This window comes from Penicillium hispanicum, assembly GCF_028827665.1.
Source record: "Penicillium hispanicum strain IBT 35686 chromosome Unknown utg000006l_segment0_segment0, whole genome shotgun sequence".
NCBI classification, from domain to species: Eukaryota; Fungi; Ascomycota; class Eurotiomycetes; order Eurotiales; family Aspergillaceae; genus Penicillium; species Penicillium hispanicum.
Genome location: NW_026623198.1, coordinates 1,518,009 through 1,533,083, shown reverse-complemented (window position 1 = coordinate 1,533,083; position 15,075 = coordinate 1,518,009). Strand labels below are relative to the sequence as shown.

At 54.1% G+C, this 15,075-nt stretch overlaps 6 protein-coding genes across 6 annotated transcripts; 2 read left to right on the top strand and 4 right to left on the bottom strand.

The window, feature by feature from the left end:
• Window positions 1-311: 311 nt before the first annotated feature.
• On the bottom strand, window positions 312-2,066 carry N7459_006900 (uncharacterized protein; the record flags this gene model as incomplete). The annotated part of the gene is made up of 1 exon (XM_056946068.1): window positions 312-2,066. One exon carries the CDS (start codon window positions 2,064-2,066, stop codon window positions 312-314), a length of 1,755 nt encoding a protein of 584 aa, XP_056798067.1.
• Window positions 2,067-2,680: 614 nt separating this feature from the next.
• N7459_006899 (Rab geranylgeranyltransferase subunit beta BET2) lies at window positions 2,681-3,826 on the bottom strand (the record flags this gene model as incomplete). Its single annotated transcript, XM_056946067.1, has 4 exons — window positions 2,681-2,806; window positions 2,860-3,311; window positions 3,373-3,658; window positions 3,728-3,826. The coding sequence occupies 4 exons, from the start codon at window positions 3,824-3,826 to the stop codon at window positions 2,681-2,683; spliced, it is 963 nt and encodes a 320-aa protein (XP_056798066.1).
• Window positions 3,827-6,942: 3,116 nt separating this feature from the next.
• Window positions 6,943-8,951, top strand: N7459_006898 (uncharacterized protein; the record flags this gene model as incomplete). The annotated part of the gene is made up of 2 exons (XM_056946066.1): window positions 6,943-7,492; window positions 7,570-8,951. 2 exons carry the CDS (start codon window positions 6,943-6,945, stop codon window positions 8,949-8,951), a joined length of 1,932 nt encoding a protein of 643 aa, XP_056798065.1.
• Window positions 8,952-10,211: 1,260 nt separating this feature from the next.
• N7459_006897 (ribosome biogenesis protein RRS1) lies at window positions 10,212-10,877 on the bottom strand (the record flags this gene model as incomplete). The annotated part of the gene is made up of 1 exon (XM_056946065.1): window positions 10,212-10,877. One exon carries the CDS (start codon window positions 10,875-10,877, stop codon window positions 10,212-10,214), a length of 666 nt encoding a protein of 221 aa, XP_056798064.1.
• Window positions 10,878-11,234: 357 nt separating this feature from the next.
• On the top strand, window positions 11,235-12,827 carry N7459_006896 (mitochondrial 37S ribosomal protein mS29; the record flags this gene model as incomplete). Its single annotated transcript, XM_056946064.1, has 2 exons — window positions 11,235-11,880; window positions 11,944-12,827. The coding sequence occupies 2 exons, from the start codon at window positions 11,235-11,237 to the stop codon at window positions 12,825-12,827; spliced, it is 1,530 nt and encodes a 509-aa protein (XP_056798063.1).
• A 302-nt stretch (window positions 12,828-13,129) lies between these two features.
• Window positions 13,130-14,567, bottom strand: N7459_006895 (uncharacterized protein; the record flags this gene model as incomplete). Its single annotated transcript, XM_056946063.1, has 4 exons — window positions 13,130-13,915; window positions 13,998-14,220; window positions 14,290-14,376; window positions 14,443-14,567. The coding sequence occupies 4 exons, from the start codon at window positions 14,565-14,567 to the stop codon at window positions 13,130-13,132; spliced, it is 1,221 nt and encodes a 406-aa protein (XP_056798062.1).
• Between the last annotated feature and the right edge of the window lie 508 nt (window positions 14,568-15,075).

The window sequence follows — 15,075 nt, the reverse complement described above, 5'->3', positions numbered from 1 at the left end:
GTCCATACAACCTCGATCAATAGTATTCATACAGAGAATAAGCATAGTACATACAGTATTCGGGCTACCACTAACCAGCATCACAGGAGGAATACACTTCAACCCCCTTGAAACTTGACCGTGGGTAACAATCAACAACCAACCATCAACTCCGTGTGTAAAGACATTCAGTCCTCATGCTTGCAATGAAAGGATAGGAATTCAGCCACTGCTGTGCGTCTCAGTGTTGTATACTTGCGTCTGCCAGTGGGAGAGTTGCAGGTGGTACCGAGAGGTTGAGACCAGGCCTGCGGAGATACTTGCAAATAAATCTACTCCACGCTGCCGGCCAGGTAAAGCCGAGCAAGCTCGTGCTGATCTTCCTCAGAAACAGTCGCCTCGGATGATACAGCTCGTGAAAGAGCTGGCCAACCGTTGTTCGTCATTGTGATGTCATCCTCGTACGGATTGTTCTCGTAAAATCCAATTTTGGAAGCGGGGGCGAGCAGAGGATTGGATCGATAATCGCACTTGTGAAGCTCATCCTCGGGCACAAGACCAATGCCGGAGGGCTCCTCGAAGAAAAGCCCGGATACATAGGCGGAGTTGGTGGGGGAATGCCAGTTGTGGAGATCGATCCGGCCTTGGGAGTTCATGATGGGCTCAATGTTCTCCTTCTCCAGGGAAGGCTGATCAGTTCTGCAGCCATTGATGGCTGAGTTCTCTGGTTTGTGGCCTAAAACCAGACGTGCGGGAGTCAATGTCTCCCTCGGAAATTTGGATCGCACACGCTGATCCTTGAAAGCCTTGTCCTGGACATCGTCGTCCGCAAAAATAGTGAAGGCTGTGCGAGGCCGCTTTCCAAATGCCTGAACAGAGAGAGCGAATTCGCTGTCTCCACCTGCGTATGATGGACCGAAACCACTTGGATTAGGAAAGCGACGAGAGGCTCCAGGGCTGCCATCAAACAATTCCAAGTTAGCATTGTTTCGACTTTGATTCGCAGTTCGTTTGGCTCGTCGTCTGTCCTGGACTCGCGGTATATTGGGGTCGCTCTGGTGAAGAGGCTCTCGCTTGGGACGAGAGGCGCGCCGCTTTGGAATCGGGGTCTCGCCCTTGAGGGGGCTGTCGTCTTCAACATTTCCCGAAATGACACGCTGCTTCCGCAGCACTCCTGTAGGGGAGAAGACGAGCTCTGTGGGCTCCACCTGCAACGATGTCATCTCCATCATCTTTAAAACACTTCCGTCCTTTTTCTGGTTACGTTTACGTCGCATCTGTTGGGTGGCCGAATCAAAAATATCCATCCCAGGCCACAAAATACCCTTGAGTCTCGCCATTTCGTCTGCCCGCTCCTTGTCCATTTCTATATCGTCGGTAATCTCGGCGTTGTCTCCGCCGTCGACAAATGGATCGGGGACGTTCTTGTTCCGTGTCAAAGACAACCCACTCCGACTATGCCTGAGCCGTGGAGGCTTCGGTGTCTGGGGCAAGGCGATGTGACATGCCTCCCCAGGTTGGTCAGCACCCTTATGATGCCATTCATGCGGCTGTACACTCGTCATGGACCGACTTGAGCCAGACAAGGCATTCGTTTGCTCGGGCGGCTGAGCATCGGCGATGGCAGACGACATAGATGGCGTGATGTAGCAGGACACGAAGGATGAATCTTCGGTATTCGCTTCGTGTTTCACGTCTGCAGACGATCCCACTAGACGTGGATCCAGAAAACTAGGAACGTCCAGTTCTGCAGAAATCTGATCTGGCCCCTCGGTCTTGTGGGGTCTCTTGACGGTCTGTTGCGCATTGGAACCAACCGACACTGAAGCTTGAGGCTTCCTCTTCTTCCGTCGAGCCTCCTTCGAAGTCAAACGGTCGGAAAGCAATTGAGCGAGATTGTTGGTATTGTACCAATCATCGTACTCCTGGAGGAGCTCGAGAGCCTCGACTTCCTGGTGGCTGCGGACTTGAAGCTTAAAATAGTAGGCCAAATGAGCCTTGGACGCGACATGGGTCAACAGGTGGGACACATCGCTGAATCGTGGCTCTCCGGGGCAGATGATGCACTGCAGCACTGCAGCATCCATTTTTCCAATGGAGTGATCGGATGCACCAATCCAGAAGGAAGTAACAAACAAAAGCGGGACCAAAGCAGGAGACGAAACACCAAGGCCGTGATTGCGGATGTAGTGAAAGGCGCTAGAATGCCGAAGGAGCGATGAGGGCTTGACGATGGGGTGAACAAGAGGGAAGGTTAAGCCGCGTCAGATGGAAACATGTCAAGTTGGGATGAACAGCTCAATGGGCCCGGCAAGGAAGGCACGAAGTCACACTACGCGGAGAGAAGGAACAATCACAATCACGTGTCACATCAATTGAAGGTATCTTGCAATCAATAAGCTTATTTATGCATATGTGAAGATGTGCCACGATGTCTTAACAGCCTTTAGGCCATTGTGGGATGGTATGAAGCGGAATAAGTCAAAGTGGACATTATTCTCCTCCCGCATTGTATCCCGTGGCCCATGGAGAAAAGAGAACGACGGGTTATTAGATTGCAGGAGGGACTGGAAGAAAGGGGAACATGTTTGGGCTTTGAAGGACTGTTCACCGTGCGAAGCATCGATTGATCACCGATTTAGGCATACAACTGCTGGGCGGTTAGCAAGGTACTCGTAATCACAAAACAGGGTGACACTGACTAGATGGGATCTACTTCCTGCAGGCCGTCATATCCCAGCAGACTAAGACCAGCAAGGCCAAAGTGAGTATGGTAGACATCGACCATATTACCCGGTCGGTCGGCAAAGCCACCAGCATCGGGGTCCTGTACGGGGTTAGTATCATGACAGGACGGGGCAGACGTTCGACGCCACGGACCTGGCATTGCAGGATAAAAGCAGCAAGCTTTTTGCCATCGATCCAGTGAAGCCGGTCGATCATGGCCAAGCTCGACCCAACCCACCAGGCATAGCATGCATCAGGGAGTTTCTCAGGGCGGCCGTTGAAGCCACCCTTCTCGACCTGACGCTCACTAAGCCAGGCTCCCAAGCGGTCCCTGTTCACCAGATCCAAGCGTCCTGCAATGGCCAGGGCGCCAATACAGGTAAAGACCTGGCCGGAATGAGACTCGGTACCGGGAGAGATGCCGTACGCTCCGTCAAAATTTTCACAACTTTGAACGTAGCTCACAGCTTTGGGCACGTCGACGAGGTCCAACAGTCCCAGTAATGACAGGGCATTGAGCGCACCGTAGAGGAAGCGAGTGTCGGTTTCACCCCACTCATCTCCCTTGAAGGAACCATCTTCACGATTCTGCAGGCCCGCGATGACTATGATTATTTAGTACAACCGAGCAGGCACGGTCAGTCAGGATGACGGGGGAAGCCGTACAGGACCCAACTTTCTCCTTGCCCCCACGGCCTCTCTTCTCCAGTTCATCGACTGCATCGACGGTGACCAGAATCTGGACCGCAGAGACCGTGTAGAGCATGTGTGCGTCATGACCGGGGGCGGCACCAAACCCGCCATTGTCCTTCTGGCAGGATAGAACAAAGTCAATGGTTTCCTCCCGGGGCAACGCGTCGGGGTGGCCGAGCAGATGGAGGGCTGTCAAGCCCCAGTAGACTCCGTTCAGTCTCAGGTGCTCGGTCAGCCAGTACTCCAGCTCATCTTTCCGCTATTGGCACCGTCAACCATTGCCCCGTCATTTGGAGCTTAAGGAGCACGGTGTGAGAGAGGCACGCACAGTGTCCAGTTTCTTGATGTACGCCACATGTTTCAAAGTGTGCAGGTTCTGGTCTGACGAGGTACCGCCAGCCCTACCGGGACCTGATACCAGGGACATCACTTGTAAGATGGATGGAGAAGGGCCGATTCGCCCGTGGTGGCCAGGGTAAGCTAAGGTCGCTTGATTGGACCGGGGGGATTTGCAGGGAGCGAAAGGGGTTAGTAGTTCCGGGATGGGGGTGAAAGCTTGTTCAGCCAGGGAACGAAAGTCACGGATGATGCTCTGATCCTGCTGTCATCAAGCTTAGATGCATGAGCGGGAGCCGCCGGGCTGTGTAGGGCCGCGGGACACGTCGAGTCCCGAAGCGAACGATGGCTGATTGGATCTTTTCGGCTGAATTGCAAAGGCTTTTTGAAGGGTGTGTGGGCACGTGACAGGGCGGTCAGCCAGTACACGAGTTTATACCCGAACGGGAATAGACGGTGTCAACTTGGCGATTACTCCGTCATGCCCTGTATGCGCAGACTTCCAATTGAATCAAATGTCTTCCAGCTCGTGCCGTGCACCGCGGTATTCTTGCGCCCGGCGCTAGTCTTGGATGTGCCACGCCATGTTTCAGACTGAATGGGTCAGGATCCCCGGCCAGCACTACCGAGGTATATATCGCTACAGTGCGTGGAATTCCATTGGGGCGGAATACCAAGTTGCTCAGGGAATCAGATCGAATCAATGTCTCCAACCCTCGCTCCACTATTCCACCCCCGTTGAACATTCGATCAACCGGGTACAGTACTTACGCCCTCCCTTTCACCAGCCGAGACAGGATAGAAATGATTTGCAGGTGGCGTCGTCACTATGAGGGCCTTTGCGCGAGCTTTCCCTGCGTGTCTCTTTTTTCTGACAACCTCCAGGGATGATCGACGACGGATATTTGTTCCAAGACGCTGCTGACACCGCAGCAGGGCACGGCCACAACGGCCGCACGACGGTGGAGTCCGTTCACTCCGGAACATGATATCGCGTCTGCCAACGACAGACCCAGTGCACCCTTTGCGGCATTCGGAGAGCCGGAGAGCTATTTTGATCCTCGGCCCCCCGGGGGTCACATACCCACGGTGCAACCCACCGCAGGCGACAACGAGGCATCGCTCATCGCCAAGACATGTTTCTAAAATCATATCTCCCCACTTGGAACTAGGGCAGAATCCGAGCCATGGGCAGAGAGGGGCAGGGAGGCGTTATCAGTGGGAATCATCTGAAACTCGTATGTAATTTAAGGCCAGAGAAGAGTGGAGTGCAAGCGCCAGTGCACACGTTGCGTCTGACGACGGCGGGATCTGCCCCTGACGAAGTTCGACTATCTTTGCCCTATTCACTTGTGCTTTTTTTTTTTTTTTTTTTTTTTTTTGACAGCCTCGAGCGGGCAAGAATCAGTCCCGTCGGCCCATCTCCCGCGCACAAAGAGAGGATCAGGAACCGTGCAGTGGACCGCTCCGGGCGTCTTCTGGTCGAACCAGCTTAATCTCACACCCGCGACCAGCACGACCGTGGACAGCAGCTACTCCGGAACAAATGTGAGCCTCGGATTTGCGCGCGCGTTGCGCTCGCTCCACCGGCGATCAACCAATGGTATCGCACATCGCTGCCAGGTCAGGCACATCATTTTCCGGCCAACTGCCAGAATCCAGTCCACGGTGGGGGAGGGAAGGAAGACGCTCCAATCATTCGGCAGCACCGAGGATGGAATGGCGTGGATGGAGTCTTCCGTACTTATGTATAGATGTGTAGATATACATATGTCGGGACTCGTACGCCGTGTATCCTCGGAGTGTGCTGGTGTTCGGGATGGAAGCGATCACTCCAATGGCATGGCGATCCATCGCCGTCCGAGTGGAATGAGGTCCATCCCCGCAACCGTGGGACTGGCGACAAATGATGAATGAGCGTGCTGCGATGATTGTTCTCTTAGGTCACCCACGTCGCGGCGACCCTTGGATCGAGTGACGTCCGCTCAGGGGGCCTGGTCATCATCATCATATAATTATAAGATAATAGTGAATATCTAATGGAATCATATAAGACATCAACCACCAACGGAAATTTCTCAGGGCTTGTCTCCGCGATTGTGGTGATCTGCCCCATTGAACAGACTTGCGACCTTTGCATCGTCCACACGTCGCCAGTGGAATGTGCATTTCATCCGATCCGATCTCGATCTCAGTCTCCCCTCGTTCACACTCCCACCGCTTTCACGCTTGATTCTCTACCTTCTGTCTTCGATCGTGAGCCCTGAAGAGGCTAGTGTAGGACTGAAGTACTAGGTTGAGTGCTTTTGGCGCTGAACTAAACCGGGCCCAACCCACGCCGTGCGCTAACTCCGTTAGGGGACATCCTCTCCCCGTTTCTCACCTCCCCTACGTTTCTTTTTTTTCCTGCTCTGCATTTGGTGCTATCTCGTCGGCGTTGATCCATTCGATCCCATATCTTCCCAGCTGTGTGTGTGTGCCTGTGTGCCCGTGTGTGGTGATCCACGCAGCCCCTGGTCGATCCTCCAGACCGAAACGCAGCACTGAAAAGAGGGGGGGACCTGGGCACAACCATCCCCAACCCTCCCGCCGTTGGATTTCGGATTGGTCGAAAGACATATCATGAGGGTTTTTCTGGTGAGTATGTGTGCCTATATGTAGATGCGGGTGCTGGAAAAGCCTGGAGCGCTTTGTTGTCATGGACTGGTGCCTGGCCTTGTCGACAAAGACCTCCGCTTGACCTCGAACCGTTCACCCCCTGCGTCTGTCATCCGTCCATGCGGATGGCCTGGTCTTTTTTTAGATCCGTCCTGCTCGTGGCTCTTGGATGAATGACCTCGCTAACCCGTGTCCCCTAGCCTTCCAGATCCCACTCCCTCGATAGCCTTCATCTAGCCCGGTCCCCGACGCCGATCGCCTGGTCCTCGATCGCACTCGCCCCGAACCAGCTGCCAAAGGCTGTATCCTCCGTGGGAGCGTACACTGCCAAGGAGCTGAGGATTCTCGCCGTCAGACCATAGGTGGCCTACAGCATTCAGGTACGCCTCAGCCGCAGCTTTGGCTGATTCCGCATGCTGACCCGAACCCCTGTACATAGAGCTGTCACAACCCATCCGACAGACCTTGCCGCGAGCCCATCGAACGTGCAACATCTTGATTGCAAACCTCTCTGCAGCCACCTCGGGGGCCTCTCCATTGTCGCCCAACATGCCGTCCCGAAATTCCAACGTGCCCAATTTGGACCTCAGCTCGGTCAAGCCCGACTTGAACAAGCTTTCATCTCCCCTCTCTCCCGGCGGCCAGAGCTCGGAAGGACATAGCCCCTTGACACCGCGGTCGCCCAAATCAACGTCGAGCTCCCCGTTCCTTAAAGGCGCGACCATTCGTTCCGTCCCCGAGGACTCGGGCAGCAAGGCCACGAGCCCTACTATTCCACCTGCCTCACCAGGGACCTTGACTGCGGAATCCACCGAGCCCACTCCCGAGCCCTTGACACCCGGCATCACAGCCATCCCTCAATATTTCCCCAAAGATTCGCCAAAACACGCCCGCGATGCGTCCAAGTCGTTCTTTGGCACTCTGAAAGCGCCCAAGTCATCACATAGAGCACACCGATCAGATAGTTCCGAGAACTCTGCGGAGCATACCAGGAGCCGTGGCAGCTCAAGAGACCGAAAGACGCCAATGGCACCGAAGTTGTATGAATCCACCCCAGACTTGCCTGGAGCCATCGCCCGGGCAGGCGAGAGTGAAAGAAGTGAGTGTTTTGGGTTACCTGCCATTTGGCCTTTATTCAGGAACATATTGGCTAACAGACATCTTCTCTCGACCAAGACGGTCCTGCATCCTCCGACAAGCATGCGCAACACACCGGTCTTAAGAACGCAACCACTGAGTCCGAATTTGCACCAACGAGAAAGGCTAAGCCAAGATTCGCCAATCTGTTGACCCGATCTCGATCGATTCGTGTAGACGAATCTTCGGGGAATAGGGCCGCCGGTCGACGGCCATCCACTGGCCTCGCCAAACTCGAAGAATTCAATCAAGGAGGAGCGCAGCACCCGCCACGCACTGCCACTGGACAACGACCGACCCGCGGAGGGTTGGCTCCTCCCGAGCGCCAGACTGACACTGCTTCTCTTCGCAAGGAGAGAAGCCACGGAAGCTCGATGGTTACTTCGGGCTCCCTGGGCCAGGTCTCTGGGGCGTCGGCTGCCATGTTCAACAGCCTCAAGCAGTCCTCAAGCGGTGCTGCCGACCGTCTGGGCAAGGCAGGGAAAGGTTTCTTCGGCAAGATTACTCGCAGTGGCAGCACCAACGAGCGGGAACTGATCAATGACGATGCTTATGCTTGCTCTGTCATTAACCTCCCACTGATTGAGCAAGCCCGGAAGACACGCATCGCCAAGAAGCTGGAAGACTGTCGAGACAAGACTGAGTTCTGGATGCCTGCCCTCCCATACCGCTGTATTGATTACCTCAATTTCAAGGGGTGTGAGGAAGAGGGTCTCTACCGAGTTCCCGGGAGTGGCAGAGAGGTCAAGCATTGGCAGAGGAGGTTCGACACCGAACTGGACATCAGTCTCTTTGATGTACCCGATCTTTACGATATCAATACGATTGGGTCCCTATTCAAGGCCTGGCTTCGAGAACTACCGGATGAACTTTTCCCCAAGTCGACCCAGGACATGATCGCTCGAAAATGCGAGGGCGCCACCACCGCCCCGCAGCTGCTCCGCGATGAACTGTCTAAGCTTCCACCATACAACTACTATCTACTATTCGCCATCACCTGTCACCTCAACCTTCTACACTCGTATGTCGATCAAAACAAGATGGACTACCGCAACCTTTGCATTTGTTTCCAACCTTGCATGAAGATTGACGCTTTCTGCTTCCAATTTTTGGTCTGCGACTGGAAGAAGTGCTGGCAGGGATGCTGGACGGAGAAGGAATTTGTCCAGATGGAGAAGGAAATGGACGAGCAGGAAGCCAGGGCAGCCGAGGAGAAAGCCCGTGCCGAAGCATCCCAGAAAGCCACCATTCATGAACGCGCTGTCTCATCTGGCTCCAGCGAGCAGGCTGAAGAAGATCGGCCTCGGCCAGAGACATCTCGCGGCCGGAAGGCCAAACCAACCACCATCGAAACCGCGCACACTCGAAGCATTTCTCAGCTCCCGGAGCTTGGTCCCCCGCTTTCTCCAATCAAGATATAGGGACGGGATGAGATCTGTCAAGCAGCCTGCTTGCAGGCCTTCCACTGTGCTGCAAATGCAGACGACACGATGTTGGTTTTGGTGTTTCGCTTGAGCCATTGGTCTATTTCATTAGGCTCTTGTTATTAGGCTGGCCCAATTCTGCATTGCTGATGATGGTCCGCGGATCCGAGGGGACCATAGCAAGTTCCTTGGCAACGTTGTTGATTTCATGGCGGCATGAATGACCTGCAAATTTCGCATCCTTTTCCCCTTTCCATCTCTCACCTGGGTGTTGCTTTGACTCATCAACTGTTACTTGGTTTTGAACGAGCATTGTCGGAGTGCATGTCCTGGCGTCTCCGGCTTCGGGTTGTTTCCCATCTTGTCCGGTTTCTCTTCTCTCTTTGTATATCTTGCTCTTCTCTCCGTACATTCTGACCCGGCCAATGGTGGTATGAATCCCTATTCGTTTGCTCGTCCTTGTTTGTGTCTTTCAGCTGGCCTTGCACCTAGTGCTTTCTAGCTATTTGCTTCGGTGCTGCTGTTTCTGATTCCCCTTTGCAGCTTTCTCTATCTTTGTGCTTCTCGTGTTTGAATTTATCTTTGACTGCTTTCATCTGTGCTCTGTTGTGTCAGGCGTTCTCATGGCAGGGATTGTACAATAACGATATGGGTGGGCATTTTCGGTTCAATGAAGACCATTGCTTTGGTTTATACAATTCCAAGATATAGTACAAGCATGGCATCTATTCTGCCCTCACTGTACTGCTATTCTTTTCCTAGGCCAGAACGGTATCCCGCAGCATGATATATCCGACCCCAAAAATAGAACTTATACCAGATTGGAATATTGTTGTCAAAATAATCCTCCTTCATTATAGTCTATCCCAGATGGATATTAGAATGCCCGTTTCTACAGGCTTTGGGCGCATTGACTTGATGTCCCTACCGCAAAAGTTCCTTGGGACTTCTCGTTATAGCTGTGCTCATTCGTATGACTAGGACTCTGAAGTTTTGGACTTGCCGAGTCTCGATTTCTATATATACATATATATATATATGTTCTCTTGTATTTTGTGGACTACTTCCTTTGAGAATCAACATATGCCCATCCCCGAATTTCAGTAATTGAGAAAAAATCAACCAATGCTTTTGAGGTAGTCTCTATTCAGTCATCGTAAATAGGATGATACTAGTCCCTCGACTCCGACCCCCAACGCCGAGATAAAAGATGAAACAACTCAGAATGCAGTGCCCTAGACCTCTCGACAACCGATCTCAACCACTACCGGGTTTCTTCGCCCGCCGCTCATTCGCCCGCATCTTGCGCTGATTGCGCTTGATCTTCTCCTTCCGCTCGGCGCGGTTCATCCCGCGAATCGAGCTGCCCTTGGCAGCAGCATCCTCCTCCTTCTTCCAGTTCTTCTCGTCCACCTCAACAAGCCACTGGTCGTCTTCCGCCTTGTTCTTGCCCTTGTATCCCCAGCGTGGCACCCACTCGCCCGACGCCTCGTCGTACACTAGCTTCTTGCGTCGCTCCTTGTCTGCCAGCGCCGCGCCGGGCTTGTTGTTGTACTTGCCGATGCCCTTCTTGCGCGCGAACAGCTCCCACTTGGTCGGAGGCTTGGGGGTGGGGAGCGGCTTGTGGCGCGGGAGCAGGGTGTTGGGTGCGGGCAGGCTGAGGAGCACGCCGTGCTCGGCGGACGAGGTGATGTTGCATGTCGTCAGAAGCTGGTTGAGCAAGCATTGGGCGCCGTCGCGGGCGGTCGCTTGCAGCGATGCATTGAGAGGCTCGCCTTGGGGCAGTTCCAGGGGATTCGGGTCGTTGGCCAAGAGATGGCCGAGATCGAAAGTGTAGGGAGTCGGCTTGGAGACGGTGATGGGGCTGGAGTTGGAGGTGTTAGTGTTATCTTGAGAATGTTTGGTATTGGGACTTGTATCCATGTCGAGGTCGGGGGAGGGGTGCAATACAGCTTCTCGGCCTTAGAGGCACTCGCAGAATTCGACATTTCAACGTCCGTCATTGTATGCTCGCAATGATAATCGAGCAACTGAGAATGCGGCGGAGATATCTCAGCTCGGCAAGGGAAAAAAAGTTGGTTATCGGCGGCCAGGCCGCTTCCACTTTTCTGCCGCGGGTGACTAAGGAAAGGTACACCGCCAGCCCAATCAGGGCGCAGGAATTCAATCAAATTATTATGGGTGCTTCACCTCTCTCAGCCAGGTCTCCAGCCACCACCACAACTCGAGTTCTGCACGAACTGCTCCCGCACTGGCCGCTGCGCCAGTGTTTCTGACCCAATGGCCTCCGCGTGGTGCTGGAGCTGCCTCTCGCGGCTCCGTACAACACCGCGAGCAATTCTCCCTCCATCCACCGCAACTCCCCGGATAACGAGCGCCCCCTTCCACTCCTCCGCCGTGCAATATGCCCAGCCTGCCAAGAAGAAGGGTAACAGCTTGACTGCGATGAAGTACCGACAGGGTCAGACGCTGCGGAGAAAGAAGAAGAAGACCGTGGAGCGGGCGCGTCCCCCGGCTGTCGGAGAGCGCAAGGCGATGCGGAAACGCATCGTGCTCAGCAACCCCAATGCCCTCGAGATCGAGGGCATGAAGGACCTGTCTGCCGAGACTATGGTCGATGCTCGCCTGCGTGGTTCTGTTATTGGTCTGCCTATCACTATGCTGGATCAATTGAGAGCCGTGGAGGCTTTCAAGCCAAAGCAGGGTTGGTCCATATTCCGCCGGCCGGGCACGGTCATGCGTCGCGACACGCTTGAGATGGGACGCTTGTTTGAGAAGATATCTGGTGATGTCGATGCTGCTGAGAAGGGCAAGGTTGTCAAGAAGATTGTCACAGGATTGAAGGGCTCTGGCAAGACTGTGCATTTGCTCCAAGCCATGGCTATGGGATTCCTGAAGAAGTGGGTGGTGATCACAGTCCCTGATGGTAAGTTCGATAATCGATTCCAACAGATATCGTGTGTATGATGTTTCTGACTTTGGATCACAGCCCGAGATCTCGTCTCTGGTGACACGGGCTACGCTGCCATTGAGGGCAGCAACCCAACAAAGTATGTCCAGGCGACCGCGACGTCGGCTCTGTTGACTCGCACTGTCGAGGCCAATCGCGAGGTTCTGGCCAACCTCCGGGTTTCCCAGCAACACCCAGCTCTGAAGGGCCTGACGCCCTCCTCGACTCTGGAGGACCTGGCCAAGCTCGGGTTCCAGGATGCTGCCGTCGCCTGGCCCGTTTTCCAGGCTCTGTGGACTGAGCTCACAGCGACCGCCGCAGCCCCGGGACTCGAGAAGGATTTCAAGCCCCGCCCTCCGATGCTCGTTACCGTAGATGGACTTGGCCACTGGATGACCGAGAGCGCCTATCGCGCCTCCGACTTCACTCCTGTTCACGCCCATGACCTTGTTTTCGTTGACCACTTCGTTTCCCTGCTGAAGAGCGGCCAGTCCTCACTCAACAACGGTGGCATGCTGTTGTACGCCACCTCCACCTCCAACAACCCCAGCATCTACAGCTTCGAGGTGGGCTTGGATCAGCTGACCGCCCGTCAAGAGGGCGTCAGCCCTTCATCCCCTGACTATCCCTCGGCTGAGGCTTACAGCAACCCCGATACCCGCGTCCTAGAACTGTTCAAGCCGGTCGATAAGCCCTCGGCCAAGGAAGGTGCCCTCGAGCTGCAGACCCTTGGTGGCCTGACCCGCGACGAGACCCGCGGCTACCTCGAGTACTTTGCCCGCAGCGGCTTGGTGCGCGAGAACGTCAACGAGACCTGGGTCGGTGAGAAGTGGAGTCTGTCTGGTGGTGGTATTATCGGCGAGCTAGAGAAGCTAGGCCGTCACGTCCGCACCACCGCGGAACCCCTCCCCTTGGAGAACTGATGTGAGATATACCTGGTGTGTTTTGTGCATTTCTGGGGCGCCCTGATATGGTGAGCCCGGGTGCTGTACTGTAAATCGGATGCTGGGGCCTTTGGTTTATGCTTCTTCTATGTACTTTACAAGTCTCTTAAGTCTCTCATGTTTGTTTCGAGTTTTGCATGCATATAATGGATATGTTCCTGGATAATTGCTCTGCCATTGAATGCCCTCTTCCAGGCCCGGAGTTACCTTTTCAAATTAGCGGCTTCTACCCCAAGCTCAAACATCGATTACTACTAGTCCATCCCATCCACCACACACCATCACAGCTCCTCCAAGGACTTGTGAGCAGGAGGCCGCGGCAAATCCGGATAGTCCATCCGCGCCGTCGCATTCAAAAACACCGAATTCGCCGGATGCGCCTCCTTCACCCCACGGAAGAGGAAAGCCATAGGGAACCCAAGATCAAAGTCATACGCGCTCTCGATCTCATCAATATCCTCCTGCGACAGCACCAGTCCCAACGCCTCGATATTCCCCTGCAAATGCTCCACGTTGCGCCCACCCACAATGGGCGATACATAGGGGAACTTGCTCATGACGTACGCAAGCGCCACGCTCGTGATGATGGTCCCACGGCGCGCGGCGACCTTCTCCAGCACGTCCGCGACCGCGACATCGATATCCCGCGGCTGGACCTGTCGTCCAGGGTTGCCGCTCTTGTCGAGCTCGGCGCGCTGCGCGGCGGTTTTGAAGGCACCGCCGCCGAGCGCGCCCCAGGGGCAGAGGCCCATGTTCTCTGCGGCGCACATGGGGATGATGTCGCGCTCGAAGTCGCGGCGCGCGGCGTTCCATTGGCCCTGGTAGACGGAGAAGGGGCGCAGGCCGTTGTCGCGGGCGACTGTTGGTGAACGTGTGAGCGAGGCGTGGCTTGAGGTGTTGAGCCGCGTGGGACGGGGTGGATTCTTACATTGATTTGCTTTGCTCACGATCCAGGCCGGAGTGTCGCTGATGCCCAGGTAGATTACTTTGCCTGCGATCACGAGCTGGTTGAGTGAGGTCATGACTTCCTCGATGGAGGTGCTGAAGTCCCACCAGTGGACGTATAGCTAGTATCTGCGTTAGTATGTCCAGTTGCACTGACGCTATATGAAAAGGATATAGTTGTTATGGGATTAATTGGAGACGTACAAGATCAATATAATCCGTGCGTAGCTTCTTCAAGCTCGCCTCCACAGAGAGCCTCAGGCTCTTTGCATTGTTACCGACGTAGTTGGGCTGGAGTTTGGATTGATTATGCTTTTGGTAGGGGGAGGTGTATTTTGTAGCCATCACAATCTCGTCGCGTACACCGCGCTTTTCCATCCATTCGCCAAGCCAGGCTTCGGACTCTTCATTCTGATATGCGTTGGCACTGAGCTCGAAGTGCTAGTTAGCTATATGATGCTCAGGTGGTGTTGATGATGGGGACGGAGAGACTCACGTATCGATGAAGTTGCCCCCGTTCTCATAGAATGTATCCAAGATTTTGAACGAGGTTTCTTTGTCACATTCGCCGAGTCCTGCTTTCCTAATATTCTTGTGAGCTATATTGTGCAGTTAAAGAATGATAACCCCCAGGCAAGCTCATTCTTACCAGCTATCTCCAAAGTTCATCGCTCCCAGACACAATGGGCTCACCTTGACCGCAGCAGAGGGCGCAAGTAGGCGGTAGCGGCCAAGATGGGATCTCGGAGCTTCAGCGGGGGCGAACATGGACATGATGGATGAGAGAAGTTTGATTCAAGTGTTGAATAGAATTTCTCAGGTACTCCTGTATCTTCTGATGATGCAAGAAGTGGGCACTCGGTGGGAAAGCACTGCGAGGGGTCTCGGAGGCTTTCATTTTATACACCCCGGCGGGGAAATTGTGTCACTTAAACTCTATAAAGCGCACAGGTTACTCAATATCTTGGGAATCAAGGAATTTTAACACACTAGTGTCACCTTAAGCACTTTAACTCAGTGGGGTTGTGCACTATGACGAGCTAACCTTGGAATGCTGACAGGTGGAGAAGCTTGACTTGATGGAGCTGTCATTTTATCTCCAGGGCATCAGGGATCACTATACTCACGGTTACCAAAGCCAGGACCCCCCCTTGTATCGAGTGAGGATTTAGTTAATGCATAATGGGTAGTCAGAAAGCAATCATTCAAAATGGAACACCCGGTCATCTATAAGCCTCGCCGAAAGCAAGACGACGCGCATATATCACAAGTATATTCCTTC